Source organism: Hypanus sabinus, chromosome 10, assembly GCF_030144855.1.
Source record: "Hypanus sabinus isolate sHypSab1 chromosome 10, sHypSab1.hap1, whole genome shotgun sequence".
NCBI classification, from domain to species: domain Eukaryota; kingdom Metazoa; phylum Chordata; class Chondrichthyes; order Myliobatiformes; family Dasyatidae; genus Hypanus; species Hypanus sabinus.
The window spans coordinates 147,941,629-147,964,190 of NC_082715.1; the positions used below are offsets into that span (position 1 = coordinate 147,941,629).

The following is a 22,562-nucleotide window of genomic DNA, read 5'->3' on the forward strand; positions in this document are numbered from 1 at the left end:
GCTGAATGATTCATTAGCCAATGTCAGCAGGCTGTTCAATTATGGGGCAGAGTACAAACTGGAAAGCCGTGTAGCAGCTATAAAAAAAAACTTTGGTTAGGCCAATTTGAAGTATTGTGTGCAGTTCTGGTTGTCACACTATAGCAGGAGCTCCCAACCTGGGGTGCACGGACATCTTGCTTAATGGCATTGGTCCACAACATAAAAAAAAGATTGGGAACCTTGCACTATAGAAAAATGTGATGACTTTGGACAGGGTGCACAAAGTATTTACCAGAATCTTGCCTGAGTTGGAGAGCATTAGTTACAAGGATAGGTTGGACTAACTTGGCTTGCTATCACTGGCTTGTAAGAGGCCGATGGGTAAGCTGATAAAAGCATGTAAAATCCTGAGAGGCAGGTAGTGCAGATAGTCTTGTTTCTCCCATGACAGAAAGATCAATTCCAGATCAGAAGAGTTAAATTTAACTGGTTTTCAGCTGACAGGTCAGTTATTTGCTCTCTTGTGCCTTACTAGCTAAAATTTTGCTTTCTCCAAGACACCATCTCAATTGCTCCAATCTTTCATATTGTGTGGATAGTCAGAGGCTTTTTCCCAGGGCTGAAATGGTTGCCACAAGAGGGCACAGGTTTAAGGTGCTAGGGAGTAGGTACAGAGGAGATGTCAGAGGTAAGCTTTTTTACTCAGAGAGTGGTGAGTGTGTGGAATGGGCTGCCGGCAACGGTGCTGGAGGCGGATACGATTTTAAGAGACTTTTGGATAGGTACATGGAGCTTACAAAAATAAAGGGCTATGGGTAACCCTAGTAATTTCTAAGGTAGGGACATGCTCGACACAACTACAGTTGGCCCTCCTTATCCGTGGGGGATTGGTTCTGGGACCCCTCACGAATACCAAAATTTGCAGATGCTTATTCAACCTGACTCAATTCAGTGGACCTTAGGACCCAGCGCCAAAGCTCTGAATGTGCAGTGTTTCTGTTCACAAAAATAATCAAGATCACGATTGAAAATAAAGTGGAAATAATAAAGTGATCGGAAAGAGGTGGAACGCCATCGGTCATTAGAAAAGCGTAGGTTACAGATGGTCAACGATCAGAACAATTTTAAAGGATAAAGTGAGAAAGGCTCTGCCCTGATGAAAGCTACAATTATGACTAAGCAACGCAGTGGTTTAATTATTAGGTTTTGGGTTTTTGATCCACCACATCAACCCGGCACAGTGGAGAGTGCATTAGGGAGTGATCTGTCCAGAGAACTTCTGTTCCCGAGCCCGGCGCTGAAATATACGTTCTTAAGTGTTTTATATGCATAGAAAGGTAAAATATATACTATATACGAAGATAAATGTTTGACTAAATGACGCTAAATAATACCGGATGTACCTGTTCCAACTTACTTAGTAAGATGACTTCTGATTTTTTTCGATTCCGATGCATGATAACCCATGCACATCCTCCTGTATACTTTAAATCATGCCTAGATTACTTATAATACCTAATACAATGCAAATGCTATGTAAAATGGTTGTTATACTGCATTGTTTAGGGAATAATGACAAGAAAAAAAGTCTGTATATGCTAGAACAACAAGTGCTGGAAGAGCACTTCCGGGTTTTCGTGATTCGCGGTTGGTTGAATTCACGCATGTGGAATCGCGGATAAGGATTGTGCTGTAGGTTTTCTCGGTTTCTATTCTTGCTCAGATCCTGCTCCAAATGCAACAACTGTTGATTCTTGGTGCCACACTTTGCTCCTGCTGTCAAATGCCAGCTCTCATTCCCATTCACAAGTGTTCCACTGAACCTGAAATTTTAGTCCCCTTTTCATTCCACAGTTAGAAGGTAAGGTGACACTTCACTTGCTAGTCTGTTGGGTTCCAAGTGACACAACACTTCACCTGTGAGCCTGTTAACCTTATCTACTGTATCCAGTTCTCCTGGTGTGGCCTCCTGTATATCGGCAAAACCCGACAAAGATTAGGAGACCACTTTGCCGAGCACTTATGCTCCGTCTGCCAGTAAAAGCAAGATCTCCTGTGCCACCCATTTCAACTCCACTTCCCGTTCCAACACGCCAATCCAGGCCCTCTTCTACAGTTGCGAGGCCACACTCAGGTTGTAAGAGTGAACACCTTATATTCTATCTGGGAAGCCTCCAACCAGACAGCATGAACGTTAATTTCCTAAACTTCCAGTAATTGCATCAACCCCCCCCCACCCCCCCCCCCCCGTCACCTTTCACCATTCCCCTCTCTCACCTCATCACCTTACCTGCCCATCACCTCACTCTGGTGCTCCTCCCCTTTCCCTTTCCTTCATGGTCTTCTGTCCTCTCCCATCATATTCCCCCTCCTCCAACCCTTTATCTCTCTTACCTCTCAGTTTCCCAGCTCTTCCCTTCACCCCTACCCCCGGTTTCACCTGTCACTTCTTCCTCCAATTCTCCCCACCCTTTATACTCTGACTTCTCCCCTTCCTTTCCAGCCCCGATGAAGGGTCTTGGGCCGAAACGTCAACTGTTTACTCTTTTCCATAGATACTATCTGGCCTGCTGAGTTCCCCCAGCACTTTGTGTGTGTTGCTCTGGATCTCTAGCAGCTGCAGATTTTCCAGTGTTAGTCGTGCTTCCAATATCAGCAGACATCCTGGGACAGTGGTAGTCAATTTGCAATAACCTTCACCTTCACTCTTTTTGCTAGATGTGATTCCAGCCCAATGAAGACTGATCTTTGTTTATTTTATACTACACTCAGCCAAATGATATTTCATATCATGAATAATCATTTTCACCTCATGAACTTAGCTCTTTTATCTATGTGTTGATAAGGAGGGGTGTGGGGGGGGGGGAATATCACAAAATCTACAGCCAAGTAGTACTATGGGAACCTGTGCTCTGGGTTAACAGCCTAGCCACAGAACCATTAAATGGTAGTAAGGTAGTTAGTGAATGCTAACACAGCTCAGGGCTTTGGTGTTCAGAGATCAATTCCAGTGTCCTCTATAAGGTGTTTGCACATCCTTCCTGTGAGCATGTGGATTTCCTCCAGGTGCTCTGGTTTCCTCCCACAATACAAAGACATCCTGGTTAGTAGGTTAACTGGTCATTGTAAATTGTCCTGTGATTAAGCCAAGGTTAAACAGGTGGAATGCTGGGCAGTGCAGCTCACTGGACTGGAAGGGCCTGCTCTGTGCTGTATCTTAAATAAATAGATTATTTGGGATGAGAGAAAGAAATTTCCTGATGTAGGGTTTTGACCAAAATATCATCAGTGCATTCCATCCTACTGATGCTGCTTGACCCGCTGGGTTCTGGTGGCAGATCATTAATTGCAAGAAGAATTACCTACTTTTATGGCTTTTTTCCTACAAACTAAACCGTATTTTTTATTAGTTTTTTAATGCATTTTCTACATCACTACAGATGGAAAAAAACCCAGATCAAAATGAAGAACGTTAATACAGTGCAAAAAATAAATATATAATAATATAATACAAAAAAGATAATTGAGAAAGCACCCAAATTGAAGACATGTAAAATTAGTATCCTCCCCAAGCCCCACAACAAAAAAAAACTCCGCACACAATATAGAGAATAAACCAACCACAACACAATATAGAGAATATAAATCAGGACATTCAAACCCCCAAAACTGTAAGTACACTTAAAAACAGAAGATAATAATGCCTACTACCAAAAAAAAGAGCTGAAAGCAAGGGAACGAAAAAAAAACCTTAGTTAAGAGGAAGGTTATGAAAATACTCAATAAAAGGTCCCCAGACCTTATGGAACTTTATATCCGAATTAAGAACTGAATAATGAATTTTTTCAAGTTCTAAGCAGGACATAATATCATTAAGCCATTGAGCATGTATGGGCGGGGCAACATCTCTCCATCTAAGGAGGATTAAACGTCTAGTCAGGAGAGAAGCAAAAGATAATACTCGACACTTAGTCGAACTCAAACGTAAATCTGTCTCACCTCTAAGTGGTGATTCAGAATATAAGATAAAGTTATGAAGACATCTTTCCAAAATTTCTCCAAACTAGGACAAAACCAGTACATATGAATAAGAGAGGCCTCACCCCTTTTGCATTTATCACAAAGAGGACTAATATTAGGGTAAAATCGAGATAATTTAGATTTAGACATATGGGCTCTATGAACAATCTTAAACTGTAAAAGGCAATGTCGAGCACAAAGAGAGGTTGAATTAACCGATTTGAGAATCGAGTCCCAAGTCTCATCAGATAAAGAGATATTTAACTCATGGTCCCAAGCCATTCTAACTTTATCCACAGGGGCACGCCATAAGAATGCTAATTTATCACGAGTAAACCTTTACCCAGTGGATAATAGAAAGAAAGAAATCCATAACATTTTTCTCAGGCATTTCAGGGAAGTTAGGAATTAAAGGATTAATAAAGTGTCTAATTTGGAGATATCTAAAAAAATGAGCATTAGACAGATTGAATTTAGCAGAGAGCTGTTGAAAAGATGCGAAGCAATTATCAATAAAAAGATCTTCAAAATGTCTAATGCCCTTCCTATACCAATCATGGAATGTTGAATCATATATAGTAGGTAAAAAAAGGTGATTATGTAAGATAGGACTAGAAAAGGAAAAACCATAACATTTCCTAAACTGAGCCCATATTCGCAAAGTGTGTCTAACAAGAGGATTAACAATTAATCTGGACAAACTACTAGGGAGTACAGAGCCAAGAAGTGCAGAAATAGATAAATCTTTAGTGGAACTCAACTCCATTGCCACCCAATTAGGGCAATCGGGTTGGCCATGGAAAAAAGACCAAAAAGTAGCACAACGTATATTGGCCGCCCAATAATATAAATGAAAGTTAGGTAAGGCCATGCCGCCCTCTTTTTTAGATTTTTGGAGATAAACTATTAATTCTAGAATGCTTATTCTTCCACAGATAAGGAATCAAAAAAAGATTTAGGAATAAAAATTGGAATTGATTGAAATGAATATAAAAATTTAGGGAGAACATACATTTTAACAACATTAATACGACCTACCAAAGACATAGATAGAGGTGACCATTGTAACAGACTCTGTTTTGTTAGTATATAAAAGATTGGCAAAATTTTCACGAAAAAGATCTTTAAACTTCCTTGTGACTGTAATCCCAAGATAAGTAAATTGATTATGAACTACTTTAAAAGGGAGGTCACAAAATGTTAATTCTTGTGCTTCTTTATTAATTGGGAAAAGTTCACTCTTATGTAAATTAAGTTTATAGCCAGAAAACTGGCTAAACTGATCAAGAAGTGAGAACATTGGAGGTTAAGGATGTAAACGGATTTGAAAGAAAAAGTAATAAGACATCAGCATAAAGAGAAACTGTATGCTCAACACCACCCCCCCCCCCCCCAAATCCCGGTCAATTCAGGACAGTTTCGAAATGCTATCGCCAAAGGTTCTATAGCCAAATCAAAGAGAAAGGGACTTAAAGGGCATCCCTGACGGGTGCCACGTTTGAGGTTAAATAACTGGGATTTCTGAAAATTAGTCAAAACAGAGGCAGTAGGACACAGATACAGCAATTTGATCCAAGAGGTAAAACTTTGACTGAAGTCAAATTTTTCTAAAACTGCAAAAAGGTAATTCCACTCTGTATGATCAAATGCTTTCTCCGCATCGAGGGAAATAACACATTCAGGAATCCCAGTTGTAGGTGAATATAAAATGTTAAATAAACGCCGAATATTAAAAAAAGGAAGACGGTTTTTAACAAAACCAGTTTGATCATCAGAAATAATAGAGGGAAAAACAGTTTCTAATCTATAAGCCAAAACTTTGGCCAAGATTTTAACATCAACATTAAGCAAAGAAATCGGGCTATACGAGGAACACTCTGTTGGGTCTTTACCCTTTTTAAATAAAAGAATAATAGATGCCTCATTAAAAGAGGGTGGCTATTTACCATAATTAAACGAGTCAGATAGTACTAAGAGTAACTGAGGAGAAAGAAGTGAAGAGAATGATTTATAAAATTCTACGGGGAACCCATCAGGTCCAGGAGATTTCCCTGAAGACAATGCAGAAATTGCAAAAGATATTTCTTCTGATGATATAGGCGCATTAAGTTTGGCTTTAAAATCAGATGAAAGCGAAGGAATATTCAGATTATTTAATAAATGATCAACAGAAATATCCTCATTCAGAGATTCAGAGGAATAAAGTCGAGAGTAAAAATTTTTAAATACGTCATTGATTTCTAAGTGAACCGATGTAAAGTCTCCATTCTCCTTCCGGATCTTTGCAATATGTTGTTTAGCTTTGGAACGCCTCAGCTCATTGACTAGAAATTTACCAGATTTGTCACCATGAATATAAAAGCAACTCTCACATTCAAGAAGTTGGCGTTCAACAGGTTGAGTAGACAGAAGATTAAATTTAGTTTGAAGTTCTACATGCTTCTTGTATAATTCAGGATTCTTAGTTTGAGCATACAGTTGATCTAATTCTTTAATCTGATTAATGAGGTCTAATCGATCTGTACAGGATTTCCTATTAAGATTTGCTGTACAGAAGATTATTTGACCCCTCAAATATGCTTTCATGGCATCCCAGACAATCTGGGATGACATTTCAGATGACGTATTGGTGTTAAAATAAAAGGTTATCTGATCCTTAATAAATTTTAGAAAATCATCATCCGATAATAAAGTCGAGTCAAAACGCCAGTGTTTATTCCTCTGAGGGAGACCAGGAAAATTTAAAGACAAAGTAATTGGGGTATGGTCAGAAATCAGTATACTCCGATAATCACAAGAATAGACAAATGGAATAAGTTGATTATCTAGTAAAAAGTAGTCAATTCTAGTAAAGGTATGTTGAACATGTGAAAAAAAAGAATAATCTCTCTCAGTAGGATGAAGGAAACGCCATATATCTGAGATACCATAATTAGAAAGAAAAGAGTGAATAGCTAAGGCAGATTTAGTAGGTAATCTAGTAACAGAGGACGATCGATCCAAATTAGGATCTAACCAACAATTAAAATCGCCACCCTGTATAAGAGAATACGAGTTTAAATCTGGTAGTGAGGGAAAAAAATGTTCAAAAAAATTAACATCATCAAAATTGGGAGCATACAGGTTTGCTAGTATAACTTTAGTATTATATAATTTACCAGGAACAATAATAAAATGACCATTTGTATCAGATATCTTATTATGGAGTTCAAAAGGAATATTTGAATTAATAAGGATGGAGACCCCCCCCCCCCAGCTATTTTTATTGATCTTACTTGTAGCTACTGCTTGGTTACTCAGCCATCATCAGTGCCTTGTATCACTAATAGTAAGTATTATTCAAGGATTAGTCTCTAATAGTTACCAGCTCTCCAAATGTAACATGTTTCTAAGACCAGGAAGTGAACATCATGGTAATCAACTTGGGTCTTTCCCAACGCTTTCACTGGGAATTAGCAGATTACTTGTAAGCAGCACCACCCTGCTTGTTACACTTTAAATGACATCATATTCTGTTAGGAATTTCACTTTTGACCAGAACTTTATTGTTAAACTGAAGGCTGTGATTTTTTACCCCCAAATCAGAATCATAGAACTCTACAGCACAGAAACAGGCCATTCAGCCCATCTAGTCCATGCCAAATTATTCTGCCTAGTCCCATTGAACCGTATGTGGACCATAGCCCTCCGTATCTCTCTCATCCATGTACTTGTCCAAACTTCTCACATCCACCACTTCCACAGGTGTTCCACATTCACCACCCTGAGTGAAGGAGTTTCCTCTCATGTTCCCTTTAAAATTTTCACCTTTCATCCTTAACCCACAGCCTCTAGTTCTACTTCAGTGGAAATAGCCCAATTTATATCCTTCAAAATTGTGCATACCCCTTTCAAATCTCCTCTCATTCTTCTATGCTCTGGGGAATAAAGACCTATCCTATTCAACCTTTCCCTATAACTCAGGTCCTCAAGTCCCATCAACAACTTTGTAAATTTTCTCTGCACTCTTTCAATCTTTTATCAATCCTGTACAAAAGTGACCAGAACTGCACACAATAATACAAATTAGGCCTCACTAATACCCTACGCAACTTTCAACATAACTGCCCAACTCCTGTGCTCAGTCACGAGGAAATCTGCAGATGCTGGAAATTCAAGCAACACACACACACAAAGTGCTGGAGGAATGCAGCATCTATAGGGAGAAGCACTGTTGACGTATTGGGCCAAGACCCTCCGTCAGGACTAACTGAAAGAAGAGATAGTGAGAGATTTGAAAGTGGGAGGGAGAGGGGAGATCCAAAATGAAAGGAGAAGACAGGAGGGGGAGGGATGAAGCTAAGAACTAGAAAGTTGATTGGCAAAAAGAATGCACAGCTGGAGAAGGGAAAGGATTATGGGACAAGAGGCCTAGGGAGAAAGAAAAGGGGAGGGGAACACCAGAGGGAGATGGAGAGCAGGCAAGGAATGATTGTGAGAGGGACAGAGAGAGAAAAAAGACAGATAAAGGAAAAAAGGAGGGAGGAATAATAAATAAATAAGGGATGAGGTAAGAAGGGGAGGAGGGGCATTAGCGTAGGTTAGAGAAATCAATATTCATGCCATCAGATTGGAGGCTACCCAGCCGATATACAACGTGTTGTTCCTCCAACCTGAGTGTGGCTTCATCTTGACAGTTGAGGAGGCCATGGATAGACGTATCAGAATGGGAATGGGACATGGAATTAAAATGCATGGCCACCGGGAGATCCTGCTTTCTCTGGCGGACAGAGCGTAGGTGTTCAGCAAAACGGTCTCCCAGTCTATGTCAGGTCTCACCAATATATAGAAGGCCGCACAGGGAGCACCAGACGCAGTATATCACACCAGCCGACTCCCAGGTGACGTATCGTCTCACTTGGAAGGACTGTCTGGGGCCCTGAATGCTGGTGAGGGAGGAAGTGTAAGGGCAGGTGTAGCACTTGTTCCACTTTCGAGAATAAGTGCTGGGCTGGAGATCGGTGGGAAGGATGAATGGACAAGGGAGTCATGTAGGGAGTGATCCCTGCGGAAAGCAGAAGGGGGGGGGAGGGAAAGATGTGCTTGGTGGTGGGATACCGTTGGAGTTGGCGGAAGTTATGGAGAAGTATATGTTGGGCTCAGAGGCTGGTGGGGTGGTAGGTGAGAACAAGGGGAACCCTATCCCTACTGGGGTGGCAGCAGGATGGGGTGAGAGCAGATGTGCGTGAAATGGGAGAGACGCATTTGAGAGCAGAGTTGATGATGGAGGAAGGGAAGCCCCTTTCTTTAAAAAAGGAAGATATCTCCTTCGTCCTGAAATGAATAGCCTTATCCTGAGAGCAGATTGTGGCAGAGACAGAGGAATTGCGAGAAGGGGATGGCATTTTTGCAAGAGACAGGGTGGGAAGAGAAATAGTCCAGGTAGCTGTGAGAGTCCATAGGCTTACAGTAGATATTAGTAGATTGGCCATCTCCAGAGATAGAGACAGAAAGATCACGAAAGTGGAGGGAGGTGTCTGAAATGGACCAGGTAAATTTGAGGGCAGGGTGAAAGTTGGGGGCAAAGTTAATGAAGTCAACGAGCTCAGCATGCGTGCAGGAAGCAGCACCAATGCAGTCGTTGATGCAGCGAAGGAAAAGTGGGGTACGGATACCAGTATCGGCTTGGAACATGGACTGTTCCACAAAGCCAACAAAAAGGCAGGCATAGCTGGGACCCATACAGGTGCCCATGGCTACACCTTTAGTTAGGAGGAAGTGGGAGGAGCCAAAGGAGAAATTATGAAGAGTAGGGACTAATTCCGCTAGACAGAGGAGAGTGGTGGTAGAGGGGAACTGGTTAGGTCTGGACATTTTAATTCCACGTCCCATTCTGATATGTCTATCCATGGCCTCCTCTACTATCAAGATGAAGCCACAGTCAGGTTGGAGGAACGACACCTTATCTTCCATCTGGTCAGCCTCCAACCTGATGGCATGAACATTGATTTCTCTAATTTCTGTTAATGCCCCTCCTCCCCTTCTTACCCCACCCCTTATTTATTATTTTTTCCCGTTTCTCTCTCTGTCCGTCTCTCAATAACTCCTTGCCTGCTCTCCATCTCCCTCTGGTGCTCCCTTCCCCCTTTCTTTCTCCCTAGGTCTCCCATCCCATGATCCTTTCCCTTCTCCAGCTCTGTATCCCTTTTGCCAATCACCTTTTCAGCTCTTAGCTTTATCCCTCATCCTCCTGTCTTCTCCTATCATTTCAGATCTCCCCCCCCCCCCACTTTCAAATCTCTTATTTACTCTTCTTTCAGTTAGTCCTGATGAAGGGTCTCGGCCTGAAACGTCGACTGTACTTCTTCCTATAGATGCTGCCTGGCCTGCTGTGTTCCAGCAGCATTTTATTTATAAAAGCCAATGGACAAAAGCTCTCTATATGACCCTATCTACTTGTGATGTCACTTTCAAGAATTATGGATCTGTATTTCAGATCCCTCTGTTCTAGTACACACCTCATTTGCCATTTAATTCCTATCTATAATTTTCTGTCTTATTCTTACAGCCTTTCTTAAACAACCAAACAACATAAGCTATCCTCCAAGCCTCTGGCACCTTACCCATGGCTGAGGACATTTTAAATATCTCAACTAGGGGCCCTGCAAATTCTGCACTAGTCTCCCACAAAGTCCAAGGAAACACCTCGTCAGACCCTGGGTATTTATCTACTTTAATTTGCCTCAAGGCAGCACACACCTCGTTTGAACTTACCTCCATTCAAGTTTAATTACCATTCAACCATACATGAATACAGCCAAGTGAAGCAGTGTTCCTCTGGGGCCAAGATACAGAGCGCAGTGCCAACAGTCATACACAGCACAAAGCTGATATAGACATGAGAAAAAAATCATACAGTCACATAAAAAAATGAATATAGCCCAAGTCCCTGAGAGACATGTCTTACAGATTGATGGTGCATGGGTGATTGTTGGCAAGCACAAGTCCTCAGCAGTCCACAGAAGAATGCACACACACAATCCACCTCATCTTCCATCAAGCGAACACTGGAGAGTAGCGCAGACCGGGGGGGGTGGGGGGCAGCCCCCAATCCAGCATGGATACCTCCATTGTCTCCTCTGCTAGATGGCAGAACAGGCAAGCCCACAGCAGGAGGCCTAGTCCATGCTGCAACTGAGGCCATAAACCTACCCCACAGTGCCAATAAAACAGTGAACCAGACTTGCAGTATTCTACATTATCAATGTCCAAGTGTCTTGTGATCACAAGAAAAATGTCCAAGATAATCACTCACTGTAAGACTGAACGTTACCATCAGACACTGACTCTGATGCCTTTCTGTAATAGGCAGCAACACAGTCAGCACCAAGTCCAGATCCTCCAGCTCCCCCACCATCGAGCAACTAGCTGATGGAGTAGACCTGAACAACCTGAAGTTCTTGATGTCCCGCAGTGTCTTGTGATTGTAAAAAAAACTTTAAAAAAAAGTGAAAAGCACCTTTGGTTGGCCCCAGAGAGGCCACTATGGCTGAGTGTGCTGCCATCTTACCAGAGACCCGCTATCTCACTGGAAGACATTACCCTAACATCCCACTAAAGCTCTCCTGGTGATATTCCAAAACCACGCAACTCAAAACTTGCTGGAACAAGACAGCTGGAAGCTGGCAGCGTAGAGCCCAACATGTGGTGGTTGTTGTCTGTCATGTCCAATTATGACAGGAAACCTGTGCGGGGAAGTTTTTAAAATTGAAAAAGCCGTTGCATTAGAGCAGTTCCACTCTCCTGCCCTCAGAAGTCCGAGGCCAGTGGTTGTAGCAAGCATCACAAGCTGGTTGCAGAGGATGAACATGACTTCTGTTCATGACATCATGAACATGAAGTCATGCCCTTTGCTCTCCTTGCAGTGTTGCAGTACCACCTTCTTGGCCATTGGATCTCATTGTAGATTTCATCCCCCCAGTCCACCGGAGCTGACTTTGCATGCTGGGACAGGTGTGCCTCCAACTCACTGGAGTAAGAGGCCACCGGCTACCCTCATCTGATTTATTCTGCCTGTCAAAGCGGAATACTGGCGTTTGGCTGCTGTTGCAGGCAATCAGCTATTTGAAGCCACAGGTGAGAGCTGAGTGACTGCACCCAACAAATATGAAAAAGGGTAGCAAAATACAGTACTTAAGGTGTTGTATCTCAGTGCATGGAGTATAAGGAACAAGGGGGATGATCTTGTTGCACTATTACAGATTGCCAGGTATGATGTTGTGGCCATCACTGAATCGTGGCTGAAGGGCAGATAGATGTAATTGGGAGCTGAATGTCCAAGGTTACACATTGTCTTGGAGGGATAGGAAGGTAGGCAGAGGATGATGTGACAGGATCAGAAGATGTTGAATCCTTGTGGGTTGAGTTAAGAAACTGCAAGGGTAAAAGGATAAAAATACAAAGTGCTAGCAGAACTCAGCAGGCCAGAGAGCATCTTGTGAATCTATTCTACACCTTTAGAATAATTACGTGCTTCCTATAGAATGGTGACAAGAACTGCATGCAATACTCCAAGTGTGGTCTCACGAAATGTTCTATACAGTTGAAACGTGATGTCCCAGTTCAGTGCCCTGTCCATTGAAGGCAAGCATGCCATATGGCTTCTTCACCAGTCTACTCGAGTTGTTACTTTCAGGGAAATAGGCATTTCCACCTTTGGGCACAGTCATTACTGAGCAACTACTACTCTGGTTTAACTTCCCAAAATTCATCACTTCACCTTTGTCTGAGTTAACTTCCATCAGCCATTCCTTTGCCCACTTTTCCAATTGACCCATATCCTGTGTTAATCCTTACCTCAGTGGAACCTATTAATCAAGCCACTTACATTCCCACCCAAATTTTTAATAAGTGACCAACAGCAGGGGACCCTGCACCGACATCTACAGCACACCAATTGCCACAGACCTCCAGTCTAAAAAACAACCTTCGACTAACACCCTGTTATTCCTTCCAAGGCAATTTTGCATCTACTGACATTAGCACAACAATTTATATTTACAAATGTTTACCCCTTTGTTAAACCAGACTATACCTCTTCATAGACTCAGGGTCCTACTCATTACTCTCTTTCACTTGCCAACAAGAAGATCATGACCAAAGTAGCCACTTGCCTTAACATGGCCAATGATCCAGGAGACTTAATGGCCTTTCATTCTATTAGCTTGCCAGTAACAGCGATTGCTTTATGATTTCCTGGCTATTTTGTTGTTTTTAAACAGTTTGTCTGGCTTAAATTAAAATTGATAGAACAGGCACAGTTTTAATGTCATTAAATGAGTCTTATTAACATAATCAACACTTCAAAAGCGAGAATGCAATTAATCACTTTAATTCTCCTATACTTTCTGCAATACAAGAATACAAAAATCCCTTCTTCTACTGACAATACAATTTTGTAGATCCGAAGCATCAACATCAGAATTTTCATTACATTCTAACTGGACATTCTTCAGCATTCTTCGTATCTAGACAATGTACAAAAAAAATGACAGGTGAGAGAACACACTTTTACTGTGACACACCCCTTGTCTCAAGTTGTTAACAACATTACTGACTGACAATAATTACCAGTAACTAACATAATTATTTCTAAATGGCACCTACAAAGTCATCAACAGTTGGAAAGAAAATCTCCAGTTGTGCTTTCAGATGTTTATCCATCCAGAATTTAAATGCCAAAAGTGGTAAGTTTTAATTCTCCATTCTCACTAGCCTAATTCTACTGCACTGTACTACAAGTGTCAGCACTGTACAACTAGCCAAACTAGTGCACTTCTGAATTTAAACAAAAACTCACAGGAAGAAAAGGCATCTATTACTCATATCCATTGCCCTAAAGTGGTAGTGGCCCACCTTCTGTAACAGTTTGACATACTGAATGACTTGGAGAGAACAGGCAAAAAGTCTGATTTATTAGTAAGAGACTAGAGTTACTGAATGCCAAACCATATAATGATGGATTGTTTCCTTGTTGAATTAACATTTGTGAACAATTTCAACTTTTAACTACAGAATCATACATTTCAGCTAATAAATACTGTCAGATACTTATAGTGCAGTTGGAACTTGGATTACTAGCTCTATAATTTACCCATCGTTACAGAATAGTCAATCACTAAACAAATTGTCAACACGAGGAAATCTGTAGATGCTGGAAATTCAAGCAACACACACAAAAAACTGGTGAAACTCAGCAGGCCAGACAGCATCTATCGGAAGAAGTACAGTCAACGTTTTGGGCCGAGATGCTTTGTCAGGACCAAGGGCCTCGGCCCAAATCGTCGACTGTACTTCTTCCTATAGATGCTGCCTGGCCTGCTGCATTCCAGCAAATTGTCAAGCAGTATTTTCAATTTAATGAATCTCAGTTGTACAAGTCCTTAGTCCATCGCAAAGCACATCATAGAGTTACACCTAACTCAGGGCAAGCTGTTCAGAATAAATACTTCTTGCACAGGCTCAAGGCACAGCATTAAGCTGAATCAGAGTTTCATAATGATCCAATACCATTCACTACAGGTTCTCACCAAGACTACCCTCCCTCAGCCCGTGCTACAGTGGCCAACAGCAAAAGAACACCCATCTCTAATAATTTGTCAGATGCCTTGTCCAATTTCTAATGAGTACAATGTCATACTGGTTATGAATTCAGAGGCTTGGCCTAATGATCTGAGGACAAGTTCAAATCCTGCCCTGGAAGTTGGATTATTTAAGCTTGGTTAATTCTGGAATGAAAACTTTACCAATCAGCACATAACAATTGGATTAACTTAAACAGTAGAGACACAAGCAACTGCAGAATCTGGAACAAAAAAAACACTAAGGGAGGAAGTCAGCAGGTTGAGTTGTATCTGTGATTAGGGTCTACAATTTATTAGGTAAATAGACTGGGCATATTTATGTTTAAAAGGCCACTTCTAAGGAACCTGATGGATCTGCTCAAGCCATAAGCTACCTGGTTGAATTAAATAAAATGGCCACATGAACCATGCAGCTCCATAAAGTTATGCTCTGGAGACAAAGTTGTCACCACAAACTCCATTCGTCTCCAGCTCAGCCACCCTGCAAATCGTTCCTTCAGCCTTTTAGGTCCGAGGCTCACCTCCCTTCCACATGCATGTGTGTACACCTGGTTGATTCTTTCCCACTCAACAACACAACCATTTGGTTCCCATCCACACTTGCAATCAGTCCCTTAACACACCCAATTCACACATGCAAAATACCAGTAATGTCCCTGTCTCCTGAGAAAGAAATTCACACACAGAGTCCTTTTGCTGAGGCAAACAGGCACACGACTGACCCAATGCTCAAGAACACTCCCCACTGTATTTATGCCTGGGAACATTTACTGACACCAGTCCATTCCCATATAACCATATTACAATTACAGCAGGGAAACAGGCCATCTCAACCCTTCTAGTCCGTGCTGAATGCTTACTCTCACCTAGTCCCACCGACCTGCACTCAGCCCATAACCCTCCATTCCTTTCCTGTCCATATACCTATCCAATTTTTTTTAAAGTGACAAAATTGAACCTGCCTCTACCACTTCTACTGGAAGCTCGTTCCACACAGCTACCACTCTCTGAGTAAGTTCCCCCTCGTGTTACCCCAATACTTTTGCCCCTTAACTCTCAACTTCTATATGTACATCCTCAATGTGAGAGATGATACCATCAGCAGGCACTTATACTCACCAATGATCAATTTCCAATTTAGTAACTCATCTTTACATCTAACCACGGAGGTTTATTACACTCTGCTAGGTTCATTACTATTACACTCCTTTGCCATTCACCCTAATACACAAATCAAGCTTGTTCTCAGACATGCTGATGGAGCACTTCTATACCCAGATTCTTCAAAACAATGATATTCCCGGCTTTCAATGTCAGTGTAAAACTTACTCAGACATTCGTTAACCATCTGGGGCATACTGTAGACTAATAAACTCTTCTCGGGCTTCCAGCGTGGACAGGTATCGATTATAACTGACATTTCGACCCGACAAACTCTGCCATCTTCATCAGCGAAGATCCCGGTTAAAGATGGCAGAGTTTGTCATGGGAACGTCAGTTACAATCGACGCCTGTACCCAGCTGGAAGCCCCAGAGTTTATTCGTCATATACGCGGGAAAGCACTATAACCTTTCTCAAGTAATAGACTCGAAATTTCTTGTTTCCAATTAATCAATTACTCCCCTTTTTCCAAACCATCACAATAAGAGTCCAGACTTCCATTCATTCAGTTGCACTCCCTCACCGAGTCTGCCCCGTCCCAGGCTCTCTCTCCTCAATCTGACAGCAATCTGTCCTACCTAGACCCTCCCTCTCACTTCCAGAGTGTTTACCCTATCCTGGATTCTCTCTCCCTCACTCAGTGAGAGCCTGCCCCGTCCTGGACCCTCACTCCCTGAGCCTGCTCTGTCCCGGACCCTACCCTTCCTCGCTCTCTCATTCACTATTGAGTCTACCCAGTCCCGGACCCTTCCTCTCTCACTCCCAGAGACTGCCCTATCGCCGATTCTCACCCCCTCACTCACTCCCTGAGTCTGCTCCGTCCTGGTCCCACCCTCCCTCATGACCGAGTCCTCCCCGTCCCTGACACTTCCTCCTTCACTCTCTGAAAGCCTATCGTATCCCGGACCCTCACTCACTCACACCTTGGGAGTCTGCCCCTTCTCGGACTCACTCTCCCTCCCTCACTGAGGGTCTACCTTAGCCCGGAACCTCTCACCAAGCCTCCTGTCCCTGCACCCTTCCGGAATGGATTTGTGTCTGCCGTTTAGCCCCCGCGCCCGCTCCCGGAAAGGCATCATCTGACAAGAGAGAGTGATGCCTCCGGCTACTGCGGCCTGTCCGCCCTCCCTCAATCTGCCTTGGGCTTCCATTACCCGGCCTATTCTGCCAACAGCGTCGGGCCTTCCACTTAACCTGTTTCCTGCCGCCGCCCCGGTTCCGCCACTCCGTTTCCCCAGCTGCTGCTTACCGCTGTCTCCGATGATGAGAAGCTTGAAGAGGTGGTCGTAATCCCTGGCCATGTTCGCGGCGCAGAGCGAACAGCTCAGCTCAGTGTCTCGGTGACGGCGCCGCTTCCTTCGAGTCTTTTGAGCTGGGCGGCTTCGGCTCTCCGGCTCCCGCTCCGATCGGCTATTTCCGGAAACGCTCGGCACCCAGCGGCGTCTCCCTGCGAAATCAGCCGCTTCCGGAAACGGTGGCGGCTGCTTCCGCGCGCTCCTTCGCTTCGGCCACCTTCGATAATATTCGGTTTCTCGCTCCAGCGTTCGGATATTTCCGGAAGTGCTTCTCCGTGCCCCTAAAACTCGGTTATTTCCGTGAGGTTGGTTCGGCTCCCGGGCCATCAGTGCTCCGGAAGTACTCTGTTGTGTGTTTGCCTGGGTTCGATTAGAATAGTTTTAAAGTTTTGTAGTAAGCTGCCGACGTGGTGGAAATGTCTTATCCAGTCCATAAATCGGCTTTCAAATGAGGGAGCGACATAGTTTCGGTTAGGCTAATATATTGTGAAAGGTTTGCCGAATTCTTGCTTCAGTTGACAAATCTGTGCCCAGGATTGAATCCGACATCCAATTGTTTTTCAGTAAAGAAACATTACATAAAGTTCAAAGAAATGCCGCGCTGGTGACGACGAGACATACAGTATTTTGGACTTGAAAAGCGATGTCTAGCCGCTTAACTGGCTAGCTCATTGCTGACGTGAAGAAAACCCCAAGTTTCCCCAATGCTGCATCTGCATTTGTAATCCGACAAAACAGTACAGGAAGACTGCCAAGCGTTAAGAACTTAAATATGCAAATACCTTCAAGAGGCAAATGCATTTTAAAATATAAACCTCACTTCAATAGTTTGGGTAAACAAAGACAGCCTTGCTCTCCTTTATAGTTTTTCATATGTCGGTTAAAACTAATTGGGGCTAGATCTCACCCCAATTGAAGACATTCCCAAAGCAGCCATAACCTCAGTTGTAGTAAATGAGCACGAAAACCTTGGCCTCTGTACCTCCTTCTGCAACTAGACCCTTGTCTTCCTCACTGGGAGGCCATAGTTAGAAATAACAGCTCCTTCCTAACAATGAAGATTGACACAATTCAAGAATGTGTGCTTAGTCCACTGGTCTATGATCTTTGAATCCTCTTTGGTTGCAGGGGAAGTGCCGGAGGAGTGGAGAATGGCAAATGTAGTTCCCTTGTTTAAAAAAGGTAATAGGGAGAAACCTGGGAACTATAGACTGGTGAGTCTTACATTGGTGGTATGCAAACTACTGGAAAGGATTCTTAAGGATAGGATCTATGAGCATTTGGAGAAGTACAGTCTACTCATGGATAGTCAACATGGCTTTGTGAAGGGAAGATCGTGCCTCACGAGCCTGATTGAGTTTTTTGAAGAGGTAACAAAAGAAATCGATGAGGGCAGTGTATGTGGTCTACATGGACTTTAGCAAATAATTTGACAAGGTCCCTCATGAGAAACTCATACAGAAAGTCATGAGGCATTGGATAAGTGGAACCTTGGCTGTTTGGATAAAAATTGGCTTAAAGGAAGAAAGCAGAGGGTAGTTGTGGAAGGAAAGAATTCTGCCTGGAGGTCAGTGACTAGTGGAGTGCCGCAGGGATCTGTTCTGGGAGCCCTGCTATTAGTTATTTTTATAAATGATTTGGATATAGAGGCGGAAGGACGGGTGAGTAAATTTGCAGATGATATGAAGATTGGAGGAGTTGTGGATGGAGCTGTAGGTTGTCGAAGGTTACAAGAGGATATAGACAGGCTGCAGAGTTGGGCAGAAAAATGGCAGGTGGAGTTCAATCTGGACAAGTGTAAGGTGATGCATTTTGGAAGGACAAACCAGAAGACTGAGTACAGGATTAATGGTCAGTTACTTAAGAGTGTGGATGAACAAAGGGACCTTAGGGTTCAAATCCATACATCCCTCAACGTCGCTACACAGGTTGATAGGGTAGTTAAGGCCTATGGGATGCTAGGCTTCATTAACAGGGGGATTGAGTTCATGTTGCAACTCTACAAATCACTGGTGAGACCGCACATAGAGTATTGTGTTCAATTCTGGTCACCTCATTATAGGAAGAATGTGGAAGCTATGGAGAGGGTGCCGAGGAGATTTACCAGGATGTTGCCTGGATTGGAGAATAAGTCATATGAAGCAAGGTTAGCAGAGCTGGGACTTTTCTCTTTGGAGTGTAGAAGAATGGGAGGGGACTTGATAGAGGTCTACAAGATTATGAGAGACATAGATAGGGTGGATAGTCAGTACCTGTTTCCCAGGGCACCCAATAGCAAACACCAGAGGGCATATGTACAAAATTAAGGGAGGGAAGTTTAGGGGAGACATCAGGGTTAAGTTTTTTTTACACAGAGGGTTGTGAGTGCCTGGAATGACTGGCCAGGGATGGTGGTGGAGGCTAATGGAGGGTTATGGGGCAGTGTGGGTTTAGTACTTTTTTTTAAGGATTATATGGGTTGGCACAACATGGAGGGCTGAAAGGCCTGTACTGTGCTGTAGTGTTCTATGGTTTACTCTATACTCACAAATGTGTGGCTAGGCACAGTTCAAACACCTTGACTTGCTGACAATATTACTGTCAGCAGAATTTCAGATGGTGACAAGGAGGTATAAAGGGACAAGACAGATCAGCTGGTTAAGTGGTGTTGCAACGAGGATGTTGTACGGAATGTCAGTGAGATCAAGGAATGGACTTCAGGAAGAAGTCAAGGGAACACACACCCATTCTCATCAAGAGATCAGCAATGAAAATGAGCAGTTTCAAGATCCTGGCTATCAACATATCAGAATTGTTATCCCAGGCCCAACACGCTGATGCAATTTCAAAGCAGGCATGACAACGGCTATATTAGGAGTTTGAGGAGACTTGGTATGTCACCAAGGATGCTTGCAAGTTTCTACAGAGTACCATGGAGAACGTTCTGACTAGTTTTATCATCGTTTTGTATGGAGGACCCACTACAGGGATGGAAAAAGCTGCAGCAAGTTGTAAACTCAGCCAGCTCCATCATGGCACGTCTTCCCAGTGTTGACGACATCTTCAAAAGGCGATGCCTCAAAAAGTCAGCATCCATCGTTAAAGACTCCCATTACCCAGGACATGCCCGATTCTCATTGCTGCCATTATGGAGGTGGTGCAGGGGCCTAAAGACACCCACTCAACATCATGGGGTAGCTTCCCCTTCACCATCAGATTTCTGAATGGACAATGAAATCATGAACATGACCTTACTACTTTTTACCCCTCTCTTCTCTTTGCACTACTTACTGTCATTTACAGCTTTTATTATCAATTGCAATGTACCACTGCTGCAAAACAACAGAATTCATGACATATGACAGTGATATTAAACCTGATTCTTTAGTCTTTAGAGTTAGAAGCTAGAGGAAAAAACCTAATTTAAGATTCAGTGTTCATAAGCCAACTGTACAAGAATGGGAGAAGTTGCAGCAAGTTGTACACTCAGCCAGCTCCATCATGGACTCCAGCCTCCCCAGCATTGAGGACATCTTCAAAAGGCGACGCCTCCAAATTGTGGCATCCATCATTAAGGATCGGAGTCCTGGCCACTTGCACACCTAGGGCTGTGGATAGGGTTTAAAACTAATTACAATTGGAAATGTATGGCTAAAGTAAAAGTGAAGAAGAGGCTATGGAAGTTTTCAGAATGAAATAAGGATTAAGAGTTAAGAAAGGGATCGACATTTAAGGTAATATGGAGACAAAATTGGAAAGGGCAGAGAATGCAGGATTGAAGTTGTTAATTTGAAAGCATGCAGTGTATGTAATGAGGTAGATGATTTTGTAGCACAACTAGAAATAAGTAGGTATGACATGAGCATCACAGAGTCATAATTGAATGAAGATCACAAGGTTAAGAACATAAGAAATAGGAGCAGGAGTAGGCCACCTGGCCTCCTTTGCCATTCAGTAAGATCATGACTGATCTGGCCATGGACTCATCTCCACCTACCTGCTTTTCCCCCATAACCCTTAATTCCCCAACTATGCAAAAAATTATCCAACTTTGTCTTAAATATATTTACTGATGTAGCCTCCACTGCTTCATTGGGCAGAGAATTCCACAAGTTCATCACTTTCTGGGAAAAGCAGTTCCTCCTCATCTTTGCCCTAAACCTACTCCCCCAAATCTTGAGGCTATGCCCCCTAGTTCTACTCTAACCTACCAGTGGAAACAATTTTCCTGCCTCTATCTTATTTATCCCTTTCACAATTTTATATGCTTCAATAAGACCTCCTCTCATTCTGAATTCCAACGAGTACAGTTCTAGGTGACTCAATCTCTCCTCATAGTCTAACCCCATCACCTCTGGAATCAACCTGGTGAACCTCCTCTGAGCTGCCCCCAAAGCCAGTATATCCCTCCTCAAGTAAGAAACCAGAACGGCACACAGAACTCCAGATGCAGCCTCACCAGTACCTTGTATAGTTGCAACATAACCGACCTGCTCTCAAATTCAATCCCTCCAGCAATGAAGGCCAACATTCCATTTGCCTTCTTGATAGCCTGCTCTACCTGCCAACTAACCTTTTGTGATTCATGCACGTGTTTCCAAGTCCCTCTGCACAACAGCATGCTGCATTTTTTTACCATTTAAATAATCTGCTCTTCCATTTTTCCTTCCAAAGTGGATGACCTCACATTTACCAACATTGTACTCCATCCGCCAGACCTTTGCCCATTTACATAACCTATCTATATCTCTCTGCAGACTCTCTGTATCTTCAGCACAGTTGCTTTTCCACTCAGTTTAGTATCATCAGCAAACTTAGATACACCACACTTGGTCCCCTCTTCCAGATCACCAATATATATCACGAGCAGTTGTCCGCCCTGTGGCATACCACTCACCACTGATTGTCAACCAGAGTAACACTCATATCCCAAACTCTCTGCTATCAATGCTAATACATCACCTCCAACTCTATGCAGCCTTATCTTATGGATAAGTCTTTAATGTGGCACCTTATCGAATATCTTCTGGAAATCCAAATGAATAACGTCTATCTGTTGCCCTCTTGTCCACTGCACTCGTTATATCCTCAAAGAACTCCAGTAAGGTCACATGTCGTATTGAAAAGAAAAAGTGAAATAAAATCCTTAGAAAGAAATGACATAGGATCAGAAGATGTAGAATCTATGGGTAGAGTTAAGAAACTGCAAGGTAGAAAGACCCGGATGGGAGTTATATACAGTAACCTGGATATGGGGTACAAATTACAATGTGACTTAGAAAAGGCATGTAAAAAGGGCAATGTTAAATGGTCATTAATTGGATTTAAAAATGTAGATAGATTAGGAAAATCAGGTTGGTGCTGGATTCCAAGGGAGGGAATTTGTAGAATGCCTGCAAGATGGTTCTTTTTGAACAGCTTGTGGTTGAGCCCACAAGGGAAAAATAAATTCTGCATAGAACATTGTGTAAAGAACCAGATCTGATTAGAGAGTTTATGGTA

At 42.8% G+C, this 22,562-nt stretch overlaps 1 protein-coding gene across 1 annotated transcript in view; it reads right to left on the bottom strand.

Annotated features, from left to right (window-relative positions):
• Positions 1-17,268, bottom strand: part of rab35b (RAB35, member RAS oncogene family b) — a 97,363-nt gene extending 80,095 nt beyond the window's left edge. Inside the window, exon 1 of the mRNA XM_059983221.1 lies at positions 17,036-17,268. Within this exon, the coding sequence (XP_059839204.1) occupies positions 17,036-17,087 (52 nt within the window). The 5' untranslated portion in view covers positions 17,088-17,268. The remainder of the gene's footprint in view (positions 1-17,035) is intronic.
• Positions 17,269-22,562: the final 5,294 nt, after the last annotated feature.